The sequence below is a fragment of the Petromyzon marinus genome, chromosome 23, assembly GCF_048934315.1.
Source record: "Petromyzon marinus isolate PM22_M1 ecotype Great Lakes invasive population chromosome 23, UKy_Petmar_22M1.pri1.0, whole genome shotgun sequence".
Classification (NCBI taxonomy): domain Eukaryota; kingdom Metazoa; phylum Chordata; class Hyperoartia; order Petromyzontiformes; family Petromyzontidae; genus Petromyzon; species Petromyzon marinus.
In genome coordinates, this window is record NC_133689.1 from 545,347 (window position 1) to 572,509 (window position 27,163).

General features: G+C 53.5%; 2 protein-coding genes across 5 annotated transcripts in view; both read left to right on the plus strand.

Annotated features, from left to right (window-relative positions):
- Positions 1 to 6,977, plus strand: part of LOC116945123 (CD109 antigen-like) — a 33,266-nt gene extending 26,289 nt beyond the window's left edge. For both annotated transcript variants that reach the window (XM_076068903.1, XM_032959263.2), the window contains exons 27-34: positions 469 to 640; positions 966 to 1,159; positions 1,547 to 1,699; positions 2,461 to 2,526; positions 2,800 to 2,951; positions 3,873 to 4,020; positions 4,759 to 4,861; positions 5,447 to 6,977. In XM_076068903.1, the coding sequence (XP_075925018.1) occupies positions 469 to 640; positions 966 to 1,159; positions 1,547 to 1,699; positions 2,461 to 2,526; positions 2,800 to 2,951; positions 3,873 to 4,020; positions 4,759 to 4,861; positions 5,447 to 5,643 (1,185 nt within the window). In that variant the 3' untranslated portion in view covers positions 5,644 to 6,977. The remainder of the gene's footprint in view (positions 1 to 468; positions 641 to 965; positions 1,160 to 1,546; positions 1,700 to 2,460; positions 2,527 to 2,799; positions 2,952 to 3,872; positions 4,021 to 4,758; positions 4,862 to 5,446) is intronic.
- An 8,094-nt stretch (positions 6,978 to 15,071) lies between these two features.
- Positions 15,072 to 27,163, plus strand: part of CD109 (CD109 molecule) — a 39,832-nt gene continuing 27,740 nt past the window's right edge. For 2 of the 3 annotated variants that reach the window (XM_032959264.2, XM_032959266.2), the window contains exons 1-4: positions 15,072 to 15,399; positions 18,501 to 18,571; positions 20,032 to 20,198; positions 26,486 to 26,514. In XM_032959264.2, the coding sequence (XP_032815155.1) occupies positions 18,507 to 18,571; positions 20,032 to 20,198; positions 26,486 to 26,514 (261 nt within the window). In that variant the 5' untranslated portion in view covers positions 15,072 to 15,399; positions 18,501 to 18,506. Of the gene's footprint in view, positions 15,407 to 18,500; positions 18,572 to 20,031; positions 20,199 to 26,485; positions 26,515 to 27,163 lie in introns of all 3 variants that reach the window. The other variant, XM_032959265.2, reaches the window with a different exon arrangement.

Below are 27,163 nucleotides of genomic sequence, written 5' to 3' on the forward strand. Positions count from 1 at the left end.
TGAACTGCACACGCAGGTAGATTTCGCAGCCAAATGTGAGTGATCCTTAATTGAGTTTTTAAAATTCTGTCAGAAAACCTTCCTCCTAGCTGTTTTGAGGCAGTTTCAAGCGAAACGTCGTGCGTCTGGGCGCTGCTAAACTCAGCGGTGGTGGAGTTGATTTTAGTAACTGGTGAATTGTTAAACACTTGTCGCATAACAATTTTTATTTGCTTGACTGTCGGGTGGTGGCCGGATCATTACCAATGCAACCTAACCAAACAATCAATCGACTATCAAGTTAAATTGTGCTTGACAGACTTCCCTCTATAATTTACAATCACGATTTAGAAATTCGCCTTGACTATGGTGGCGGTAGCGGTTCGAGCGCTCGTCGTACAAAGCGCTTGTCCGTTTTGGATTTGACATTGATCGGGCGTCGCTGCTGACATTGTCGTTTTTTTCTTCCTGCGCGTGTCCGCGTGGAAGGCCAACACGGCCACGTACGTGAGATCCGTTCAATTCCTGGAGGCGAACGTCACCGGGGGCGGTGCAGCGACGAACCTTCCCCTGGCGCTCACCGCGTACGCCCTGGCGCTCGCCAACAGCAGCCATGCCGGCGCGGCGCTGGCGCTGCTCAACGCACGCGCTACCGAAAAAGGTGAGGCCCGGGGCACCCGCCGTCCAAAACCAGGGGTGGGGAAGCTGCGGCCCGCGACTTCATTTCACGTGGCCCTGTGACTTCGCTGCAAATGGCCCGTGGCCACGTGAGGCCTAGCAGTTGGAATGGGCCCACACAATCAATTTGTGTGTCACTGCAAGTATTTTTAGCCACACTCAATTGTGTGCGAGAGGGGAATACTTCCAACAGTTTCCAATCTCGGTGCGCTAGGTTGCCTGATACTCGACGGAAGTTGTGACCGACGTTTGTTTGTTCGAGAACGTCGCGATGGAGTTGTGCCGACTCGGCCCGTATGTTCTGGCAGATGGCCTCAAGTTTTGGGAGGACACGACGTCGGGTCAGCTGCAGTACTCGTGGCAGCCATCGGCCGTCACCATTGAGGCCACTGCGTACGCGCTGCTCGCTCACCTGCACCAGGGCAAGGTCATCGAAGGAACGCCCATCATGAAGTGGCTGAGTCAGCAGCGGAACCACCTGGGAGGATACTCCTCCACCCAGGTGAGGGCCGTACTCTGTGCTTACAGGCTCCACCATCGGCAGAATCGAATTTGCTTTGTATAAGGGAGGATCGCGCAAACAAAAGACAGAGGTTCTCTGCAAGCCATCTGGCTACAATGAGAGATTCGTTCATGAGGCTATCCACATATACAAACACAGAGACAATTTCAACCGAGAAGATGGATTCTGGCTTAGCAATCATTGGAAGGATTTGATAAACCATTTCGGGTCTTAATTGATTGATCACGGTTATGGTGGCTTTCAGACCGCATCCATTATTTTCGTCTCCCCCCTCCTCTTTTCCGAACATAGATGGACTCAAATTTGATTTAAAGCGCAAGGATCGATTATAGGCTCTGCTCACGTTGATCGTCGCATCTCTTCCAGGACACGGTCGTGGCGCTGCAGGCCCTGTCGGAGTTCACGGTGGCGTCGTCGATGCAGGCGGCCGGCGCGGTGACGGTGTCGGCGCCGGGCCTGGGCGTCCCACGCACCTTTCAGCTCACTGGCACGAGTGTCATGGAGAGACACAGCATTGAGGTGTGCGCGGTGCCGCAGTTCCCTAGCTCTGCAAACGTGGTGGAGATCTCCCCCTGCGCGATGGCACAACCGCCACTGCCCGCCTGGGTCTTAAGTCTGTGGGTCTCTGCGAGTCTGTGGGGTCTAAGTCTCTGTATTAAACCGTGGACCATGTAGCAACGCCATTGCCTGCTCTGATCATTCACGAGCATCATTTCGGATATTCACCAGGCTGCTCCTGAAGCCATCGACTGGTCCATTCACTAATCTCGACATGTATGTACCAAAGCTGTTGATCAACTCCCCACCGTATCACAGGATAAATGTGTGAGTCTGTGGGAGTCTATTCTCTGGTTCTGCACTTAATTTGGCTAAATTCCAGCTCTGAAAGTTACAAATATCCATCCGCCGGTCATGCCGTGGGCGTGGCAGGCGTGTGAATGCTGCCCCCTACTGTGTGTGGACCAGACGGCACTCGAGGGAATATCAGAAGTAGCTCTTTAATGTGCGCTTCCACGGGTCGTGATCCAACACGAATGGCCGCATTGCTCTGCGAGAGATCCAAGATGATTCTTTGTCTCGTGACGCATCGCCAATTGCACAATTGGGATCACGTGGGTGGAAAAATATGAAATTATGAAAGATTAAATGTTTCATTTGTGTTGCGAAAACAGCTACACACTGATCAGCAGTGTCAGTCCGGAATTCTCGAATTCTTCTTCCTTCACAAAACCGGTTTTGGTTACAAACGTCTCTAATTCCTTTGTTATATTTTTCAACAGATTCCCCCAAGACCCAACATGAACGTGACGCTGTCCACGAATGGGTCTGCCACTATCATCGCGCAGGTACGAGACGGCACGACGCGGGTTAAGCTCGCGCCGAAACGAATATAGGGTGAGGCCTTGAGCCTGGATTTGAACAGGGGCAAGGAGTTGACAGCACGGGCGGCTGGGGGGGAAACTGGGGGCTTGTCACAGTTTAGGGGATGGGGGGGGCACAGTCAAACTGGCGCCAAAAACGATTTGTCTTCGGTGGCCCCCCCTCGGGCCAACAATCGCGAGCTTATGCGCGTGCGCATTGCTCATCGTCCACCCGGCGCGACCGTGCTCTCTCCGCAGCTGAACGTTTTCTACAACGTGCACCCGGCGGTGGCTCGGCGCAGCGCCCGCGCCGCGGCTCCCGTCCCGAGCTTCGAGCTGGTGGTGGGGCTCGACGACAGACATGCCAACGGTTCCATTGGGGAGATGATGCAGCTGAAGGTGTGCACGAGGTACGGGCGCCACGCGCGCAGGGCGGACGGGGGAAAGGAGGTTCAGCTCTCATCTTTTTTCCGCTGCACAGCCAAACGATGCCCGGGCCACGTGGAGCTGGAATGGAAGAGCGAGGCACCCAGTTGTTTTTCCCCTGTGGGAGTCTAGCCGTGCTGCTGACGTCGGACGCAATGAACGTGTGACGTCCGTGTCACGCGTTCACCTCCGATTTTAGCATGGTTGCCTATGTACGGTGGGAAATAAGCTCTCCGTACATATGTACGTTCAAGTGTAGAGACTGATGCAACGTGCGATGGAAAGTCCTTGCCCTGCTTGGCCTCAGGCCATAGTTTAGGTGTCGGAGGTTTGGTTCTGGACTGGCTTGGAAAATGATCAGTGGTAAACCACCCCGTACAATGAGAGCCACACGCTGACTTGGCTTGGATGTGCCAGTGGAAAAGTGATACCATATCCTATGGATTATGAGATGCTCTGCAAATATGCACCTCGATCTTGTACCCAGTGTCCATAAATCTATGCAAATTTGACACTATAAAGATCCCCCATGTAGCCTTAACGAACAGTTGGGGCGAGTACTGTTAGCGAAGATCTTTATAAAGGCCTGCACAGTACACGAGGTGGGTGGCCAGCACCATGCACAACCACCTTTGTCTCCCGAGTGGGAATACAGCTCTGCTCGCTAACTGCTATACCACAGCTCCACACAACACATCTGCACGTGTCTATCGGATTGAGATGCATTCCCAACTTTTGCTCTTAAATTACGAGCCTTCCAGAAGCGAGCGAGGTTTGCAATGCGGCTGCGATGGCATGTGCGGTGCTCGTCCGGGTCGGCAGTCGTTCTTGAGCTGCGTCACCTCTTGGTGCTGGGTTTACCGTGCGTGTCTCCGCATCGGCATGACCCCGTGTCCCCACACCAGCTGGAAGGGCGATGGCGAGTCCGGCATGGCGCTCATGGAGGTGAACCTGCTCAGTGGCTTCGTGGCGGCCAAGGACCAGATAGTGATGATCAGTAACCTCAAGCTGGTGGAGGAATCTCCGGGGAAGCTCTACCTCTACTTGGTGAAAGTACGTTACAAGCACGTGGAGCGCGTGGCGTGTGTGACCCAGGTCGCGCGTGACGGCCGCGTGCTGCAACGCGCGTCCACGGTGCACGAGGAGAAGCAGAAGGTCACGGTCGTGCTGCTGTGCAGCTCTCCGCTGTTTTTCCGGCCATGACGCATGTCTTTGCTCGGCGTGATGTCCGACGTTTCGATACGCGCAAAGGGAGCTTTTTCAGGAACCAAGGGAAGCCCATCGGAGAGCCGTACATGCAGATGTTTCGGCGTGATGCATTCATAGATTCTCTTCCCCCCCAACCCCCACTGAAACGATCGGGATAAATTCTATAGATATCAACATCCTGTTTTTAAAGCTTCTACACGTCTCCCACCAATCATCTCCCGTTTACATCCACGAGCCAGCGGTGGAAATGCCCAATTCCTATGGAGAGGGCGAGGCTATCCATAGTACAACCATGGTTATTGACTTCCCTGCAATTGAACTCGCAGAGTTTCCATTGTGAGCCACTTGCTCTACCGCTGAACCACCCGGCCAATCGCAATGCACACGTTCAATCGCGAACCCTCTCTTGCTTGCATTTGTCCAGCACAGCTGATGCGATGTGTTTGCGACATTCAAACGCAGTGCACAAGCTTGAGGTAATTAATATATTGTACTCATTAGATTTTAAGCAAAGAAAAAACAAAGTGATTTTTTTTTTTTACATTGGATGTTTATGCATAGTGTTTCTGGTTGCGTTTTCAGCTGACAGGCAGCCAGACGTGCGTGTTCATCCCACATTACCGAGTGGCCTTCGTAGCCAAAGCCAAGGAGGGATCGGTTGCCATCAGCGATTACTACGAACCAAGTGAGTGCATTCACCCTGGCGGGCAGCACAAGACTAACGCTCATGCCTCACCGCAAGCGGGGATTGGGTTTTATTCCTGACTCGGGTGCCTTTTCTGTGAAAAGTTTCTCCCCAGTCCTACATGGGTATCTTCTGGGTTGTTCCATTTGGACAAACATCCCAATGTTGAAAATGAACCTGCAGATTACTCTCTTATGATTTAACGTTCAGCAGCACCCTCCGAAAAAGTCTCGAGACTTGAAACGCAATGATAATTGAACGTCGTCATCAGCCACGATCAATCCACTGTTGGATTATGATGGCCTCCCAAAGCCACCTGGCACCTGCACACGATCCGATTTAATCGCTCCGTCTCCGCGGTGAACGCACTCTCAGGGACACATTCTTACCTTCGACCGCCACTCCGTAGTTAATTCTCGACCACTGTGCCGTCGTTTCTCGGAGCGACGCGTCCCGGCCCAATCCCATTTGCTCTCCCTTCCACGGCGTCGCCGACCGGCGCGGGAATCTGTGTCCTCCCCCCGCCGGTGCCGTCCCCGCCAATGCCGCGCCGCTCCTCGTGTCGCCGCCCCCCCCCCCCCCCAGGGCGCAGGGTGGAGCGGGTGTACTCGTCGGCGCCGCTCTCCACGCTCGAGCTGTGCTCGCTGTGCGGGCCCGACTGCGCCAGGTGCAAGAGCAACGTGAAAGGCGGCGGGGATTCGGCGGTCGTGCCGCTGCTGCCCCGCACCGTGCTGTGGGTGGCTGTGCTCACGACCCTCGGCCAGGCCTGGCTCGGCCTCTGAACGTCGGCGGCCGCTCCGCCGTTTGGCCCTCGGGCGACCGTTGCTCGGTGACTGCGTTTTTAAAAAATCGACGCCCACCCCCCCCCAAGGGGACATCGTTTAGTGCTCGATGCTCATTGTTGTTATAAAAAAAGTTCAACACGTATCATAACTTGATCGTGATATTTTTACGTTCTCTAATCGTGCAAGCTATATATGTATACAGGTAGTCCCCGACTTACGATGGTCCGACTTACGATATTTTGATCTTGCGATGGCGATAGTGATATGACAAAATTGTTAAATATTTTCAATTTCACGCGGCAGGCAAACGCAGCAGCGTACGAGGTACGATACTGTAACTTTATCATCGCCATCCTCCTCTTCCGACAACTAAGTTAATGTAGCCATCAGCAACCTAACATCGTTCAAGTTTGCAGACGACGGACAGAATCTTGGTGAGTACAGTAGAATATGATACGTTACGATACATTCAATGCATGTATGATACGTAGCGATTCAATTTTAGGGTTACCACGATACGATACATACGTTCAATGCATGTTAAAAGTTTTTTTTATAGCAGATAGGATTGTTTCCTGAAAAAACTTTATATGAAATTGCAGTTCATATAGGTAGGCTAAGAATTTACCTTGTTTTTTTACTTAAAATTTTACTGTGCAATACATTATTGTAATTAATAGATACATACAGTATATAGTTTATACTGTACGGTACTGTAAATTGCTCTGTTTTGCTAAATTATCACCATTCTTTAAGACTCCTGGGTAGGCTAGGCCATCTTCGGCTTACGATATTTTCGACTTGCGATGGGGTCGTCGTAACGCATCTCCATCGTAAGTCGGGGACTACCTGTATATGCTTAAGGTTTTAACCACGTGTAACTCCTCCTATTGTATTGCTATTTTCTTTGCCGTCTTAAGTTGTACAGCTAGTTACTAGTTAGGCAATTGGCAGGTTGTGTGTGGTGGGGTAAAGTGTGGGTACCCCCACAACTGCCCAGCTTGGAACAGCCGGACAAACACCTCCAGCAAGGCTCCTTCCAGCTCCTGGGCGTGCAGGGCTGTGCCTTTACCTCTATCACAATTGCTGGTGAGAGAGAGAGAAGGCCCAATCGGCTGCGAAGGTCATCTTGTCAGCTCAAAGGGGCCCCATTTCATATAGCGTCATTCATACCAACAGGCATCCCACATTGCTGTACATTAATTAAGGACCAAATCCCACATCTGTGGTTGGCTACGTACCACGCGAAAGTTATTCGTACAAACGTCTGCTGTGTGGTTGTTATGAACCGTGGCCCTGATGCTTTGTGTAAATAAAGGATTTTGATTTGATGCGATGCCGCTCTTGTTCTGCTGGATCCGTGTTGGGTGGGGAGCGTGCACACCAGGGACGTGCGGTCAGGGGAGGCAGAGCCTCACCTGTCATATACTCCAATGAAAATAGCTTTTACGAAAAGTAAAAAAAAGAATAAATAAAATAAATATAAAGATTTTTTTCCACTGATCTGTGTTATAAATGTCATTTCTGTACGATTACAATCATTTTTTTGGTCAAAATCGCCAAATTTGCGGAGCTCCGCTTCGAATACAGGAAGAGACGAGAGGTGAGACAGCGACGAGCACAGCCTCCCCTTTGATTGCGCAACCCCTCAGTAGCTGGATGGAGCACGGGCAATAAGCGCGTGCCTGTTACTATCTCAGTATGTCACCAATGTAATGTTTGTAGACCCCTTCATTTCATGTCCTCGCCTTCCATACTCCAAGTAACTTATTTGACGTATTGTGTATAAAGATATTTAGGCTCGCTGGTCTCGTCACGAAACTGCAATGAAAAAGCACCAGGGGAGGCAGCTATCATATCTGCCTCACTGAGGGGGGCGTTCTTTCGGTAAAGTCACGTAGAATGAGAATAACACGCCCCCTCAGTGATGCCACGCCCCCTCAGTGAGGCCACGCCCCCTCAGTGAGGCCACGCCCCCTAAGTGTGTGAATCTGGCTCTGATACTCACCCAGTGCCTCCCCAGCCATTGACCTCACCGCACGTCACTGGTGCACACCACCCCCCGCCACCCCCATTCAGTGTGTAATGGTTTGGGCAGGTGTGCTGTGCTTCCGGAAAACAATATCTCATTTTAATTCACCGTCGCCCATGAGCGATCTGCTGCTGGATGGAGGTTTTATGAAAGTCGTGAGGTTTCGGCCCTGCGGTGTAGCTATCCATCCAGTATCTGCGCATGAGTCGCTCCCATCGCTGCGCGAGTTTTCGGGTTGTGCCACCGCGTGCTGTTCGGCACGGTGTCCGACGTTTTGCTGCACGCGCTGTAAGCTTCTTCAGAGCGGTTTAAATGCAACTGCGTTTCAGCAGCAGGAACGCTCCCACGAGCCATCAGTTCTCTTCTCGATCAAAACATCCAGGAAGTGGAAAATGATGGCAAGTTGGGGCACTCTGTCTATAGGAGAGCCACCCACACGGATTCCGATCTAAAGCCTGACTCCCACCACCATCCAGCCCAGAAGAATTCCCTCATCAAAACACTACACCATAGGGCCCGTTGCATTTCCGACCAGCACCACCTAGCCAGTGAGCTTGAACACGTATGCCAGGCTCTCAGGGGGATTGGATATTCTGACCGCACAATCCGCAAAGCTGCATCCCCAACCATGGGTAGAGAACCATCTGAGGACCCAATCAAAACCATCACCTTGCCATACATAGCAGGGGTTACCAAAAGGATTGCCAAAATCTTGAACCAACATAAGATCCAAGTTCGGTTCAATATATTACACAAAATCCGTGATTTGATCCCATCAGTGAAGGATGCGATTCCGGACATGCAATGTCCTGGTGTCTATAAGCTGAGTTGTGTCTGTGCCAGTAGTTACATTTGTGAAACGAAGCGACGTGTCTCAGACCAGGTTCGCAAACACAAAGCGGATTTGAAACATGGCAGAACCAACACCTCGGCAGTGGTGGATCATTGTTTCAACGCTGTGGGCACACGTGACATTGTTTTCTCCGAGACCAAGGTGCTCTGCAAACCCTCTGGCCACCATCAGAGATTGGTTCATGAAGCCATCCAGATATACAAACACAGACAAAACTTTAATCGAGAAGATGGATTTAGATTGAGCAATCATTGGAAGGATGTGATAAACCGCGCCAAGTTTCAACTGCTATGATTTTCACTCACCCACCCGGTTGTCGTCGTCCAATTACTAATTCGAGCTCCTTGCTAATTTCTCCAGCCCCACCGTCCCTGCACACCACACCCCCCTCCCCCCGTGACAGCCCCACCCGTCCCTGCACACCCCCCCTCCCCCCGTGACAGCCCCACCCGTCCCTGCACTCCCCCTCCCCCCTCTCCCCCCCGTGACAGCCCCCACCCGTCCCTGCACACCCCCCCTCCCCCCCCGTGACAGCCCCACCCGTCCCTGCACACCCCCCCTCCCCCCCCGTGACAGCCCCACCCGTCCCTGCACACCCCCTCCCCCCTCTCCCCCCGTGACAGCTCCCACCCGTCCCTGCACACCCCCCCTCCCCCCCCGTGACAGCCCCACCCGTCCCTGCACACCCCCCTCCCCCCCGTGAACTCCGACAGCCACGACTCGACAAAACTCCTTCCCCCCCCCCCTTTGCCCCCCCTCCCGTGCCTATATGAAGTCACAACAGCAGATCATTTTCTCACCTGAAGACGGACGCTTCTGTTGCGACTGAAACGTCGTGTTTTCTTTTATTATTTTTTCTATTTACGTGACTTTACCGAAAGAACCACAGCTTATTGTTAAATCTGTCTGTGCGGAGCTTTCAGCGCCACCCCCTCCTATGTTAGTGGATGGTCACCGGATTCCCCCTCCAGGAACCGAAACTCTCTAATCTGTGGATTTGACCAAACACCCCACAGACGTAGCAGGACCCTGGCAGTGCCGGTCATGGGAATGTCGCTGGACCATACTTCACCACGCTGGGCAGTGTGGGTTGGCGACGTCTTTTAATTAAATACTCGCCCAACAGGAAACCTGGCCACTCGCTGCCTGCCAGCAGCTGTCGCTACAGCCGTTGGTGGTGGTGTTGATGTTTGGTTGTTCATGATTTACGCGCGGCGATGCCGAGGGGATGTTATCGCTCGCACATGGTAGGGAGGCGGCTGTGGGGACTCGATCCCAGGAGCCTGCCGATGCTGGTTGTGTCATTGAAGTCCGCGTGTTCTCTCTCTCGCCATGGTCACATGGATTGTTATTCAGGTCCCCCTGGTTTGCCCTCCACATTTATAAACTTGCGTTGAGAGTGTTTGACTGCTACGATAAATTCCCACATGTGGTGGTGGTGATGATGTCACTTCAATGAGCTACCGTGTGTGGCCAGGCTCACCTCTGAAAAAAGAGCGCATAGCTCCCGTGGGCTTTAGCTGTTAAATATGGAGTTAAATGATGGGTCTGTGCATTCCATTGCAGTCGGATCTTAATAGCTCAGTCCTCACCCTTCAACAACCTCTCCGAAACCCTAGCGATGATTCTGATGATGACCACGTTCCCCATGGCGACGGTCGTGGTGATGATAATTGGTGATTGCGATGTTGATTGACGTGCACGTGACGCGATGCAGGCAGAGGTGGTGGTGCTGACTGACGCGTACACACCCCGCACACTCTCCCACTCCCCGACACACACCCCTCCACACACACCCCAACAACAACAACAACCGCCATTCGCCACGAAGTGGCGGTGACCTCACCACGACGCTTGTGCCAGGCCATGTGCACTTTGAGGCCACGTGAAATGTCGAACGCCCGCTGGCAGGAGGTCACGGGGCAGACCCAAGTGCCACGGGTCGACTGACTAAGATGACTAAGATGACTGGCTGATGCACCACCTGTGCCCCCTACTGTGCGCCCTACTGTGCCAACTTGCTGTGCTTTAGCCACCCGGCGCTCCGCTTGTTGTTGTGAACGTCGCTCCTCCGCCCTCCGTTGTTGTAGGAGGGCGACTGCCTCCAACTGCCCAGTAGCGTCCTGCACGAGCCTCCTCTACAGAGGCCGATCTTGACACCGCTGGTACCAGTCATCGGCAAGTCCACTCAGCTCCACGTCCTCCTGTACCACATCACTCCATCTCTTCTCTAGCTCGTGCCGCGCCCACTTAGCCCCCTCAATCCGGCCAAACAAAAACTGTTTCAGCATGCGGTGGCTGGGCATGCGGGCTACATGACCCAGCCAACGCAGCCTTGCCTGCCGGAGGAGCTCACCGATGGGACCTTGCCCAGATCTTTTAAAGATTTGTGAGCTCCTCACACAATCCAGCCTAGTTAAACCCAGGATGGATCGTAGGCAGGCTAGCCTAAATGTCTCTAACCGACGAAGATGTTCCATTAGAGGGGTCCACGTTTCGCAATAGGTGTGGTGCTGCAGGTTACTTTTTTGATGGAGTTAAATAGAGATTTGTGATCGCAGGCCACTGAGGCAGACTCCATCTCCTCAGCAACCCGCGACCACCACTCATCCTTGCAGCGCCTCACGGTTCTCCGAACCTCTGAGCGAAGGCTGCGGTAAGCCTCCTCATTCTCTGACGTGGGATTCTGTAGCCGATGACAGTGGGCTTTTTGCTTTTTTTCAACCATCCTGAACACCTCCTCTGTCAGTCAGGGTCTCTGGGGAGGTCTGGACCGTGTACCCAAAGCAGCCATTGCAGCTGCATGAGTCACAGTCCTAAACCTCGCCCATTTACCCTCGACATCAGGAGGAGTGGGGGACGATGCCAACCCCAGCCGCAAGCGATGATGAAATTCTCGCTTGCAACTTTCATCAGATAACTGACACCAGGCCACTTTAGGTTGGAATGGGGTCCTGGGTGTACACTCACCACCGAGGTGGAAGAATGGCAGGCGCATCTTACAGATGACTAGTCGATGGTCAGAGGGCAGATCAGCTCCACAGTAGGTCCTGGTGTCAAGGACATGGGCTCGCATCCGCTGGTCTGTCACTATGTAGTCCAGCAGATGTTCTTGCTTGGACCCGGCATGCATCCATGATGTTGTGTGGATGCGTCGATGCCGGAACAGCGTGTTGGTAATTATAAGCCCATGGGCTGCACAAAAATCTAGCAGCCTCCTACCGTTGTTATTGAGCTGATCTGGCCCATGTCCTCCAATCACTCCAGACCAGATGCCAGCATCATGACCAACGCGGGCATTGAAGTCACCCAACAAGATGACTCTATCCCGAGGGACCACTTTAGTTAGCACCTGTGACAGGAGGTCATAGAAGGCATCTGACTCATCGGCTTTGCCTGCATCCCTTGTCTTCTGTGGGGGCATAAGTAACCACGACCGCCACTCCCCTCCTCCGGTTGATGGGAAGGCGAGCCCAAAGTAGCCTGGGGCTTACAGCTTCCCACACCTCACCGCCACGCCCCCATGCCCCCTTCATTATTTGTTCAAAAGAAGAGCCACACCCTGTTGTTTGGCAGTCTGCTGCCCCGAGTAGAGGACTGTCCACCCCTCATGGTGGCAGGAGCTAGAACCGGTCCACCGGACCTCCTGAATGCCACAGAGATCCAGGCGGTACCGGTCCAGCTCCCGACAGAGGAGTGGCAGCCTCTCCTCCGCAGTGAGCGTTCGAACATTCCACGTGGCCACACGAAGTGGCTTTTCGTTGTTTCTGGAGAAGCCCCGAGGGTAGAGATTCAATCTCCTGGCTCCGCCAATTGGGGTTTGGCCAGGAGACGTCATAGACACCTGTCCCCCCGGAGCCTCCGGCACAAGCTTATTAGTTAGATATTTTATACGTGGTTTAGTGGTAAATTTTTGAAGGTGGAGGGGTTAACCAGCCCCTCGCACCCGTCCAGAGCCCCCGTTTAGCCACTGTGGTGGCCACAGACGCCATGAGGGGAGGAGCCAATCGGAATTCGCCCTCCCCCCACAGCACTGTCCACGACAGAGTTGCCCGTCCGGCACCGCGAGGAGGTAGGGAGTTGTTTTGCCGGACACACACAACCTCCCCTCACACACACAACCACCCCCCATACACAACCCCCCCACACATAACCCCCCAACCCCTCCACACACAACCCCCCCACACCCCCACACACAACCCCTCCACACACTACCCCCCCACACAACCCCCCCACACCCCCACACACAACCCCCACACACACAACCCCCCAACACACCCACACACAACCCCCCCACACACAACCCCCCACACCCCCACACACAACCCCCCCACACCCCCACACACAACCCCCACACACAAACCCCCCCCACACACAACCCCCCAACACACCCACACACAACCCCCCAACACACCCACACACAACCCCCCCACACACAACCCCCCAACACACCCACACACAACCCCCCCACACCCCCACACACAACCCCCCCCACACACAACCCCCCCACACACCCACACACAACCCCCCCCCACACACAACCCCCCCACACACAACCCCCCAACACACCCACACACAACCCCCCCACATCCCCACACACAACCCCCCCACACACAACCCCCCCACACACCCACACACAACCCCCCCACACACAACCCCCCCACACACAACCCCCCAACACACCCACACACAACCCCCCCACACACAACCCCCCACACCCCCACACACAACCCCCCCACACCCCCACACACAACCCCCACACACAAACCCCCCCCCCACACACAACCCCCCAACACACCCACACACAACCCCCCCACACCCCCACACACAACCCCCCCACACACAACCCCCCAACACACCCACACACAACCCCCCCACATCCCCACACACAACCCCCCCACACACAACCCCCCCACACACCCACACACAACCCCCCCACACACAACCCCCCCACACACAACCCCCCAACACACCCACACACAACCCCCCCACACACAACCCCCCCACACACCCACACACAACCCCCCCCCCCCCACACACAACCCCCCAACACACCCACACACAACCCCCCCACACACAACCCCCCAACACACCCACACACAACCCCCCCACACACAACCCCCCCACACACCCACACACAACCCCCCCCCCCCACACACAACCCCCCAACACACCCACACACAACCCCCCAACACACAACCCCCCCACACCCCCACACACAACCCCCCCCCCCCCACACACAACCCCCCCACACCCCCACACACAACCCCCCCACACACAACCCCCCAACACACCCACACACAACCCCCCCACACACCCACACACAACCCCCCCCCACACACAACCCCCCAACACACCCACACACAACCCCCCCACACACAACCCCCCCACACACAACCCCCCAACACACCCACACACAACCCCCCACACACAACCCCCCACACACCCACACACAACCCCCCCCCACACACAACCCCCCAACACACCCACACACAACCCCCCCACACACAACCCCCCCACACCCCCACACACAACCCCCTGACACCCCCACACACAACCCCCCCACACCCCCACACACAACCCCTCCACACAACCCCCCCACACACAACCCCCCAACACACCCACACACAACCCCCCCACACACAACCCCCCCACACCCCCACACACAACCCCCCCACACACAACCCCCCCACACCCCCACACACAACCCCCTGACACCCCCACACACAACCCCCCACACCCCCACACACAACCCCTCCACACAACCCCCCCACACACACCCCCCCCACACCCCACACACACCCCCCCCCCCACACACAACCCCCCCAACACACCCACACACAACCCCCCCACACACAACCCCCCCACACCCCCACACACAACCCCTCCACACAACCCCCCCACACACAACCCCCCAACACACCCACACACAACCCCCCCACACACAACCCCCCCACACCCCCACACACAACCCCCCCACACACAACCCCCCCACACCCCCACACACAACCCCCTGACACCCCCACACACAACCCCCCACACCCCCACACACAACCCCTCCACACAACCCCCCCACACACACCCCCCCCCCACACCCCACACACCCCCCCCCCCACACACAACCCCCCCAACACACCCACACACAACCCCCCCACACACAACCCCCCCACACCCCCACACACAACCCCTCCACACAACCCCCCCACACACACCCCCCCCCACACCCCACACACACCCCCCCCCACACACACAACCCCCCCACACCCCCACACACAACCCCCCTACACCCCCACACACACCCCCCCCCCCACACCCCACACACACCCCCCCCACACACAACCCCCCCACACACCCCCACACACAACCCCCCCCCCACACACAACCCCCCCCCCCCCCCCACACACACAACCCCCCCACACACCCACACACAACCCCCCTACACCCCCACACACACCCCCCCCACACCCCACACACACCCCCCCCCACACACAACCCCCCCACACACCCCACACACAACCCCCCCCCCACACACAACCCCCCCCACACACGCCCGGGGTGGGGGGGGGTGGAGGGAGTTCCGCTCTGGCTGACCGGGCGTCTCAGCCACCTCCTCCTCCTTCATAGGCGAGTCGCGTGGGCGCCACCCTCAGCTCGCAGCAGCAGCAGCGGCAGCGGCCACTTTGTCAGGGACTGCAGCAGCAGCGGCCACTTTGTCAGGGACTGCAGCAGCAGCGGCAGCGGCCACTTTGTCAGGGACTGCAGCAGCGGCAGCGGCCACTTTGTCAGGGACTGCAGCAGCAGCAGCAACAACAGCGACACACGAGGAGTCGACACGACCTCTCCACTGGGATACACACGCAGTTACTCGGTGAGTGGTGAGTATCTGACTGGCTGGTGAGTGGTGAGTAGTGAGTAGCTGCCTGGCTGGTGAGTATCTGACTGGCTGGTGAGTGGTGAGTAGTGAGTGGGATGTAGCTAACGGGCTGGTGAGTGGTGAGTGAGATGTAGCTGTCTGGCTGGTGAGTGGTGATTGGGATGTAGCTTACTGGCTGGTGAGTGGTGAGTAGTGAGTGGGATGTAGCTGACTGGCTGGTGAGTGGTGAGTAGTGAGTGGGATGTAGCTGCGGGCTGGTGAGTGGTCAGTGGGATGTAGCTGCCTGGCTGGTGAGTGGTGAGTGGGATGTAGCTACCTGGCTGGTGAGTGGTGAGTAGCTGGCTGGCTGGTGAGTGGTGAGTAGTGAGTGGGATGTAGCTGACGGGCTGGTGAGTGGTGAGTGGGATGTAGCTGTCTGGCTGGTGAGTGGTGAGTAGTGAGTGGGATGTAGCTGACGGACTGGTGAGTGGTGAGTGGGATGTAGCTGTCTGGCTGGTGAGTGGTGAATGGGATGTAGCTGCTGGCTGGTGAGTGGTGAGTAGTGAGTGGGATGTAGCTGACTGGCTGGTGAGTGGTGAGTAGTGAGTGGGATGTAGCTGCGGGCTGGTGAGTGGTGAGTGGGATGTAGCTGCCTGGCTGGTGAGTGGTGAGTGGGATGTAGCTACCTGGCTGGTGAGTGGTGAGTAGCTGGCTGGCTGGTGAGTGGTGAGTAGTGAGTGGGATGTAGCTGACTGGCTGGTGAGTAGTGAGTGGGATGTATAGTGATGGAAAAAATATTTTATCCCCTGCTGATTTTGTACGTTTGCCCACTGACGAAGAAATGGTCGGTCTATAATTTTAATGGTAGGTTTATTTGAACAGTGAGAGACGGAATAACAACAAAAAATCCAACAAAAAATCCAGAAAAACGCATGTCAAAAATTTTATAAATTGATTTGCATTTTAATGAGGGAAATAAGTATTTGACCCCTCTGCAAAACATGACTTAGTACTTGGTGGCAAAACCCTTGTTGGCAATCACAGAGGTCAGACGTTTCTTGTAGTTGGCCACCAGGTTTGCACACATCTCAGGAGGGATTTTGTTCCACTCCTCTTTGCAGATCTTCTCCAAGTCATTAAGGTTTCGAGGCTGACGTTTGGCAACTCGAACCTTCAGCTTCCACAGAATTTCTATGGGATTAAGGTCTGGAGACTGGCGAGGCCACTCCAGGACCTTAATGTGCTTCTTCTTGAGCCACTTCTTTGTTGCCTTGGCCGTGTGTTTTGGGTCATTGCCATGCTGGAATACCCATCGACGACCCATTTTCAATGCCCTGGCTGAGGGAAGGAGGTTCTCACCCAAGATTTGACGGTACATGGCTCCGTCCATCGTCCCTTTCATGCGGTGAAGTTGTCCTGTCCCCTTAGCAGAAAAACACCCCCAAAGCATAATGTTTCCACCTCCATGTTTGACGGTGGGGATGGTGTTCTTGGGGTCACAGGCAGCATTCCCTCCTCCTCCAAACATGGCGAGTTGAGTTGATGCCTAGGAGCTCCATTTTGGTCTCATCTGACCACAACATTTTCACCTAGTTGTTCATCATTGAGGCTTGACCAGGAGACGTTGCTGTGCGTTAGGTTCCCAGCGGTAAGCGCACTGGACTTGCAATCAGGAAGTCGACTCGATCTCCCGGGGCGGCAGTTGAGACAATGGAGCGTGTGTCCTAAAACAGCCCACCCCCTCCCTCTGCTTCGGGAGCAGTATAAATCTGAACAACGGTGAGTTATCTTCTTTGGTTCTTTCGGTAAAGTCACGTAGAATGAGAATAAAATAATAAATTGATAAAATAAAATAACACAATAATATTCTCACGACGTTTCGGCCACAACACAAGCGGCCTTCATCAGGTGAAGGGACGAGACTGTCTGGTAGAACAGCGCTGGAGTGAAAGAGCCACGTTCAGATCACGGCTCTTTCACGAGACAGTGTCCCTACAATAGCAAGTGAAAGAGCCACGTTCAGATCACGGCTCTTTCACTCCAGCGCTGTTCTACCAGACAGTCTCGTCCCTTCACCTGATGAAGACCGCTTGTGTTGTGGCCGAAACGTCGTGAGAATATTATTGTGTTATTTTATTTTATCAATTTATTATTTTATTCTCATTCTACGTGACTTTACCAAAAGAACCAAAGAAGATGAATCATTGCAGTCACGAAAGCTTTAAATCGAAATTTAACGGTGAGTTAATTGGCAGGCCGTGTGTGGTGGGGTAAAGTCTGGGAACTCTCACCTCTTCCAAGTCGTCTGGCCAGGATACCCTCATTGCGAGGCCAGCAGTGGCGTGAGCAAGACATTGTAGCGCTGCGCATTTTACATTCGTACCGCTTGCCGATGTAGGCTTTAAACTAAAGCTGTCCTGCACTGTCTAGTTCGAGTGATGCACGCTGCCCTATTCTGAGTGGAGGCAATCATCGGTGGCGATTGTCCATTCTCTTGCCCCGTCTGTTGTTGGGGTCTGTGAATCGGCGTCCATTGTCTGTGCCAATCCTGGTTTCTGAGTTGTGGTTTTTTAACGGAATTGGTGACGAAAATATCCTTGCCATCAGCAGGTTCGCCGGTTCCATTCTATCTACCGACGCAGCAATTGAAACGCGAGGCAAAGTGTATTCAATCTTCCCCACGCCTTCCCCAAAACGCATGGCCTGTGTGGCAGCCGGGACCGATTTCCCTCCAGAGCGGCTCTAGTGGCCTCTCCCTATGGAGCTCCTTCTGCCAGCAGTAGCAATTGCAGATCTGCACCCTCACCCTTGTTTATACATCTTTCCCACCCGAAACAATACGCAGCGGAATTCCCATTGTTTATTTTATTTTTAACTGTGTGCTTGCAAGTGATGTTGATTCCTTCAAGGCGGGCCTGGACATTCTGGCCTGTGCCGGCATCTGCGCAGCAACCCTGCTGTGGTTTGTTGTGGAACAGAAGACGCCTTTTAACGATGACGACGACGACGAGGATGAGGCGGTCTGGAACTGGGGAAATTGCCGGTGACGGCTGTGGTCACGACGTCGTAAATACCAAACGGCGCTCGTAAACTCTCTGGCGTGTGCTCTGCCGCAGAAAACCATGAAAGCCGCGGTCACTCTCCTCGTCTTCTTGCTGGCACTTCTGGGCCCCAGCCACGCGTCAAAGTACGTAACCCCTGACCCTTGCTGTGACCCATAAACTCACCGCCTGCCCCCTCCACGCACTTACCATGGCGACCTACTACACTCGGCCCTATGGATTGGATCACCTTAAGTGAAGGAGCCCTGCGTTTTGCGGAAGGGGAAATTGCAATGTGCAAACTGCTACGGGTGGAGCGATGGGACAGCGGTTAGCGCACCGCACCTCAAACTCAGTCGTGGTAACATCGTGGGCGTGAACTCTCAGCTAAGGTGACGTGTGGTTTAAATCAAACATTCATCGAGTATTGACCGCTTCCGAAAGTTCCCGGCTTTACCTGGGGAGAAAATAGATTTAAAAACTTGTCTTATTAACACGTAGGCTTTCGCGATCAATATATCATCCATAATAGAGGTTTTGGGTTTACGTGATCTAACCCAAAACCACTATTATGGAAAACTTTTCTTCTCTTAAAAAACATAACATATCCACAAATACTAAGCTATTGTGAATGCCCGGCATTCCGTTTTTCTGTCCATTGGTCCGTCAACAAAATTATAAGAGCCTTTCAGAAGTAAGACGTTATAGAAAGTGGGGGGTAAATAGTTGATCTAAAAGGTTTCTATAAATTGTCAACCCCTCAAAATTAGTTTTTAACCCCCCCACCCAATGTTTATTTTGTAGGCATATATACCTACACACCCTACATACAATAGTCAGTAGTATCTACTGGCTCTGCAGTCGCATCTACTGACTGTAATAGTATCTACTGACTATAGTAGTATCTACTGGCTCCATAGTAGTAACTGCACACATTGTGGGGGAGACATCACACTGTTCAGGATTGACCTTAGCATGTGGTTGTGCAGCAGTAACTGTGCTTGATGTTTTTTATTTTTGGCATTTTTTTACACGAATGAGAACCTCCTTCCCATCAGCGAGCTCGTTTGTGTTGCTAGGGGCAACCGCGAGTCGGCGTTTCCGCGCATGCGCAGATGCGTGCTTGATCAGCGTACATTATGACAAAGTGCGACTTTTCTTAGTTTACATTGGACCAAGGGCAAAAACAAATAGCGAGTTTTCATCCGGGGGCTTAGTTTGTTGTATGTGTACTTTGTTAAAACGTAGACCCAACAGTTTGTCAGTCAAAAGCGTTACAAGGATTGGCGTCCACACACAGACAGACACAGACAAAAAAAATACTTTTACTGGTAGGAACGAAGTTGTAAACTGAGTGTACCAGCCTGCAATAGATTAATGTGTCCGTCCGTCCCCTTTCAATACTTTAACGAAGTGAAATCTCGTGCTGTTGGGTGTAATAAAATTGCGCAAAATTCCAATGTTCCTACCAGCCCACCCTGCAGGGACCTGTTATGGTTAAGAAGTGGACAACGTTCGACTCTTTCAAAATAAAATGTGCAGGCGATGCGAGCGACCGTCCATCGTCGAGCCCACGTGTAAATGTGACCTCCCTCCCTCCCTGCAGTGCCACCTTCTTCATCACGGCGCCCTCGACCATCCGGCCCGGGCAGGGCCTCGCCCTGAGCATCTCCCTCCTGAACGGCGGCGGTGGCAAGGGGGACGTCACCGTGGTGGCCAACGTCACCGCCGACGGCCAAGAGGTCCTCAGGAAGCAGGCCGTGCTCTCCAGAGGTGAGCAGCTGTGGCTCGTTGCCTTCCTGTCTGGGGGCTCTATGCCGTCGTCTTGAGGTTCTTTGCTGCTCTGTGTAAAGATTCTGAGCACTGTGCGAGGCTCCTCGTGACCTATTGTACCGCCCAGAGGGCTCGTTATTCCCTTCCGGGTTCATCGTTAATTAAACTGTTTAATTAAAAGCAGGTCAGATGCCGTTGGGAACCAGACATTTTTTGTTGCTGGATTGGGGGTAGGGGTTGGCGCAGCGAGCCGTGCGTCGTCGGTGTTTGGCTTCGGCGAGCCGGGATGTCCTCATCGCGGCAGCCTGCGACACCTCCGTCAGCCTTCACCATGAGTCCGCCCAAGCAGGGTTCGTCTTGTTGGCCAAATTTCGTTCGTGAAAAATACTTCCTCACCATGTTTGTTTGCTATGGCTACCGACTGCCACCCACCACAAGGCCGACGCGCCGCGATGACGCCACGACGTTAACGCGTCTGAATAGGCAGACGGAGATAATCTGCTAGCGTTATTAGAGACCGCAGTGCATGGAGGAAGACCATAGTTTAACACGTAGGCTTTCGCAAGTGAGGGCTTTACCATTCTGGCGAATTGCCCGATGATGCTGGATGTAATTACCAGCGAAACGTCGTATTCAAACTGTAAATGTTGTGGATTCACTCTTCAACACACCGCTGGGCTAAAGTAGTGATCTAATTGTCATTTGTCAACGTGATACTTTTTTGCTGATTGGCCATGTCGGGTGGTGGAGGGTTACGACACATTTATAAATAACGCGATCTAACCCAAAAACCTTTATTATGAGGAAGACCATACTTGGTAATTTATAAGCTTTGCTGTGAATCAGAATCTTTATTTCAAAGAAGCTGCTTTTTTTAAGGCGAGACCTGCATGGAAAGTTTGGCCAGATAATTTCTCGGCGTAGGAGCTGAAACCGGCGGCCCTCAAGAACCGACGCACGCGCTGACACCACCCAAATGGGTCCGCACAAACCCACTTCCTGTACTGCGTGTCCTGGTCGCCTCGCAAGCTTGGTGGCTCCCAAGTCTCACCGTGACCCCCCCCCCAACCCTTGCTTCCTCAAAGCGCTGGAGGGCAAGCGCATGCCGCTGGCCCCGGCTCGTGCGTGCCTGTGGAGCCGCGAGTCCCATGGCGTGTTCATGGCGCTGCCTGCCTCGCCTCGGGTGGCACCGGTGGAGTGGCGCGCTCGCCAGGGGCCCCGCCACGAAGGATAAACAATGCCCACTGGAACATGTCCCCTCGATTCCTAGCTCAGCACCTTCTGGGCCCCTCCGTCCCGTGTGCCCCGGTGCAGTTGCACCGCCTGCGCACTCGATGACTATGCTGGTGCGTCCGCGTTGGGGCATTGGCGGTTGAGTTTTTTTTTTAATCCGGGGCGTGTGGGCGAGGCACTTTCAATGGACTATGAATGTTGGCACGGTTTAACCAGAAATGGCCCGCGGCTGTTTATGGGCGACACAATGTGTATTTGTTGCAGCGAGATAACAAAGGAGCCATCCACGAGCAGATGCACACGACTTGATTTGGCTCCTCACCGCAAGCCGTTAACAACCTTGTTTACTTAACGAAGGTTGCTGTTAGAGGAAACTTGATGCAGCGAGTGGCTTCAATGACCTGACAACGTATAATATGCTCATGTGTCATGTTATGTCATGGGTTCGTGTGATCACGAGAGGTGCTACCATTGGCCGCGATGTTAAAACAAATCGAATTTGGAAACTCGCTCCCGAAGAAGCTCCCAGCACGGGGAGCGACGCGTCGGCCGTCCTACCGAACAATGCTCTGTATGACCAACTCGCGCTGACCAGCGTGGTGAAATATAGTCGAAATGATCCCCACGACTGACGCGCCGTGAGGAGACATTCGTCCAATGAAGGATTGACTCGCAATTAACATAATCCTCATGCATGTTACCAGGGGAAGCCTCGCATATCCAGAACTTGGGAGGCTGCACAAGGCCACAGGCTGGGACCCACCGCTCTGTCGTGCCAGTTTGTCCACCTGTCCACATTTTCTTTGTTTTCTCCAGGCAAAAATATTTTGAAAGTATTTGTGTAATGTTGACCGTCAGGATTGTTGGTTCTTCATCTTCCCCTGACGCACCTAGAGCTGTGGTTTTGGTTTGAGGGGTGGTGGTGGGGGGTCTAAAAGAGAAATGCGGCGCGTGCGTCAAGGCTGACGTTACGGGCACCGTGCGCTGTGCGTAAACACTCGCACAACGCTCTCCGCTGTTCTTAGGCTTTCACAATCTTGCGTTTCACTGTACGACTCCCAATAATAATTTCAACTTGTAACGTGCCACCGCGCTGTTCACTCGCTGTCCTATATAGAGAGAGGAAGAACGAGCGAGCTCACTCTGAGCTCAAGTCGGAGTGAGCTCGCTCGAAGTGAGCTCGGGCACCATTTGTTGCTAGAAGGGTATAATTGCAGATTTGGCCAGGAATTGCAGATTTGGCCAGGAATTGCAGAATAGCCACTAAGAATGGAACGTGCCCAAGGTGCCATCCTTCTTGGAGAGCTAGAGCAATGAAATTTACAAGGGTGCGGTTGCTGAAAGGTTAATTACTTAACAGGGTTGTGGTGGTGGCTTGGGAAGGCAATCGTCCAGCATTGGTTCTACCGTGACTGATAACGACTGTCAATGACGCCAACGCCCGTCTTGTGAAGATGCGCTACAAGTCTGTGTGTAATTTATGGCGTCGATGACTGGAGCTCGCTCTCTGTTCGGCAGCGAGACACACGGTTAGGGGCCTCTGCTATGGTGGAAGGATGGGGTCGCCGGTTTGCAAGATCATAATTGCGAGTGTTGCGGCTCTGCTCCTTTGTGCCACCCCTGGGAAACTCAAAACCCGTCAGCGCTGCCGCTGCAAGATGCGTGTCCAGTTACTCATGCGCCCGGAGCGGTGTGCCTGCTCGTGTGTGGTCGCCCGTATAAATGCAGTCCGTCCAGGATGTAGATTGGCATGGGAATGTTTGATCCCTCCCATCCAAATTGACGATCTCTGCCCTTAGGGTGCTTGCTCCCTCGTCTGGCAGGTTTTCGTTTCAGGGCGATCCGGGACAGGCAGCACTCACTCCACACTGTGCCTCCCTCGCTTGTACCCTACGCACAGTAAGCAACGTGTGTTACATGAGTAGAACTCAGGCGTGGTGTAATAGTCCGTGCGCTGGACTTGCAATTCAGGGGTCGCCGGTTCGATTGCATCTCCTTGGCGTTGCAGTTGAAACAACACGGCATGTTTCTTTAATTTCCTCCACCTATTCCAACATGTCTGGTCAACGTGGAAATAATGGAACCAGATGCCTCTCTCATGTTCGCTCCAGTACAGGCCATCGGCAAATTCTTACATACAGTACATGCAGTGCATCGGACCGACCTAGTTGTCCTGTGTTTTTGTTTTAATCCCCATTGTTTGCATTGTTGGCACTGCCTGTGGTGCCGAACTGCACTCAGAGCAGGGCTGTGTCATCGCGCAGGACACGAGCCTCTGCTCGTGAACAGCTGTACACAACTTGTGTTTTTGAATGCCTCCTACCTACCTGATGATAAACGGCTACTTCATCAATCCACTGCTGGATTGAGGCCTCCCGGTGTCGTCTCTCTATACTCTGTTTTTTTCGGTAAAGTCACTTAGTTAGAAATAAAATAAAATGAAACAAATCACGATGTTTCGATCGCAACACAAGCGGTCGTCATCAGGCAAAGGAGTCAGCCTCTAAAGGCAAACTGTTTATAAGGGTTTGGGGATGGGCGATCCAAACGTTTATTTTATTTTATTTCTAACTACGTGACTTTACCGAAAGAACCAAAGAGTATGGATTCCTGCAGTCACGAAAGCTTCAAATAAAAAATTGGCATTACTTTTCTTTTAAACTATTAACTTTCTTCAAAATCGTTTTCATGTTGCACAATTGTTTCTATTATCCCAGATTTTTTAATTGCTCATTTTTTAAAAAATATTTGCGAGTTGAGCTGTAGAGTTGCACCGATGCCAGAGTTTGTTTGTGGCCTCCATCATCTCCTCCCCATCCCCTGGGAGGGCCGAGTCCTGGCACGAGGGCCATTTTGAAATTCCCATGCATGGTGGGCGCCCAGCTTTTGAGGGTGGCGTGGAGCCGGCACCGCTGACCACCTGGGTTCGAGTCCAGGCTTCAGCTGCCCGTGCTGAAACTGGGTTCCGAAGTGTACGAGGTTGATGGGTCTCGGGCCAGTTCACCAATCACTATAAAATAATCAACTCCATATTGAAGTTGGATTGTCACTGTGGCTAAATTCGCAGCTGAGAATTGGAAACTAAAGTTTGCATTGGCTACCATGCAGAAACATCTCCTATAGTAGGCTATGTGGGAAAGTACAATACCCCTATTGTGGATAACAGGTCACTTTGAAGGGGTCACGGAGGTGGTTCTGTAATATCCACTTCCATGGGCCGTTTGCTAACACCAAGGGTGCACTGTTCTGCGAGAGATCTGAATGGATTCTTTGTCTCGTGACGTGAGACCCCGATGGCACGATTTGGATAACTTTGTGTAAGAAAATGAAATGAGTCCTGCTTCTTTGCACGTTGGTGTTCAATCCCGGAGTCGTTGTTCTGGCCATAATGGATCGTTGCAGGGGTGTAAAAAGTACAGAGGTGATGCTGTCAAATTCTAATAGAGGTGGTGACGCTTTTCATGGGTGGTGCTGGTGGCGTCATCTCAAGTTTGTTTTTGCACTGTGTACAAACTCGCCCCCCGCCTAACGAACTGTGTGATTTTTCAAATCTGCTCGTCAAAGGGCTCTCAGTGACGCAGGCTGCTGTGATATTAATATTCGGCTTGCCATCTCAGGGCGAAGCCCGTGTACGTGGCTCCACCCAAGGTTGCACCCTCCGCACATCCAAAACCACAAGCGTGCGGCAATTACCCCCGTGGGCGCCCAGAGGCCGAAGGCGATTGCTACATTTTGGCGTTCGTGCCATTCTCACGGCACAAGTCTGTCGTGAAGACGCAAGTGGCGTTGAGCGCGTGATTTGCAGGGCTGCACCTTTTTTTTATCGTAGCATCGTGAGAAATTCTACGACGGCCACGCGGATTCACACCGCTGTGGCCAATTGAGGCTTGCGGTGATGGGCGACCGGCATGGCAGCGGTGGCCTTGTGCGTCACTGGTGCTGTTGCTCATAATGGACAATGTTACATTGTTGCAATGTGAATCAATTAATTTGGTTCGTGCTTTTTAATGGTAGGCTCATCACCATGGCTGATATTTTTATTCTGTGCGCAGGCCTCTTAATAGGACTATGACTACGCGTGTCCGTTTATATCGCTGCTTGTCGATTTTTATGGAGTTGCGTACGCGACACGCCCGTGTCCACCTCTCGCCACACTCGCCAAAACACACGCGGCTTTTGACGTGCCTGCAAGCAATGACGCCTACCGACGGGTACCCACGTGGGTGACCGACGGGTACCCACGTGGGTGACCGACGGGTACGCACGTGGGTGACCGACGGGTACCCACGTGGGTGACCGACGGGTACCCACGTGGGTGACCGACGGGTACGCACGTGGGTGACCGACGGGTACCCACGTGGGTGACCGACGGGTACGCACGTGGGTGACCGACGGGTACCCACGTGGGTGACCGACGGGTACGCACGTGGGTGACCGACGGGTACCCACGTGGGTGACCGACTGGTACCCACGTGGGTGACCGACGGGTACGCACGTGGGTGACCGACGGGTACCCACGTGGGTGACCGACGGGTACGCACGTGGGTGACCGACGGGTACGCACGTGGGTGACCGACGGGTACGCACGTGGGTGACCGACTGGTACGCACGTGGGTGACCGACTGGTAGGCACGTGGGTGACGAGCGTTAGCGGAGACCCCTGTGCCGATGCCACCCGCAATGCGGTGACCGTGCATGCGTCGCGATGCCATGGGAGCGCCTTGCGGCAATGGTTTTTGTTTTGGAGTACCTGGATTTGGCGTCTGAAATGTGTGCACTTCCGTTGTGCGTATGTGTTCACCAAACCAAAAAGTTATTTTTAGTCCCCGGCCTGTTTGCTTTTTGGACGTGTCAAACGATGTTTTTTTTAACAAACCCGACTGCTGGTGAGACCGAGAAGTTCGAAACAACAGGCCAGGGGCGGAGGGTAAGCAAGTCCTGCTGTGGTGCCGGATGTCATTGCAAGGGGGGGGGGGGCAGATATCCTGTTTAATGCAACACAATTGTACATATTTTAGTTTTAATTGGGTTTTTGTGCTTCTTTTTTTTTTCAGGCACCACGACTGCCCTCGTCCTTCCTGCGGTGCGTATTGTCTGCTGCTCTCCATGCCCCGTGACTGTGTGGAATTTCACCAAAGATGTTTTTTGTAAAAAAAAAATATTAAAAAATCCGTAAAGCAGAGCAACCCTCCGTGATGGAGTGGCTGCCAAACGTGGATATCGCAGAACTTCGCTTTTTCTGAGATCCGTTCAAGTGACTTCTGATCCACTTGGTAGAGGGCAGTACTCTTCCAACTGCTCTGCCTATGAGAGAGGAATGTTTGTTGCCTCGCCGTCAAACCAATATTTAATTTTCGGTGCTGGATTTTTTACCAAATTAAGTTCAAAACCCGAATTATTTAAATGTGGTTGGTTTTGTGTGACCCATTCATGACCGGGCTGAGACCTAACTCCCTTGCACTCGAGCCTGGTTCAATCGCAGGCAGTGGAATTGAAGCCAGAATCTCGGTGGCGTGAGCTCTGCGCTCCGAGCCACCCGGCCTCCTCCCACTCGGGTGTTTCGCAGCACGGCTGGCGCTGTCTGCCGCAGGCGTGCGATGCGCCCCCACCCATTTTAAATTGCCACGTTCATCACCGCTGGCTTGTAGTGTTGATCTGTGCTAGGGAAGGGGTTTCCCCGATGCCCCTTGTAATAAAACACAGGCCTGGGCAGGCAGACGGGGCGTGGAGGG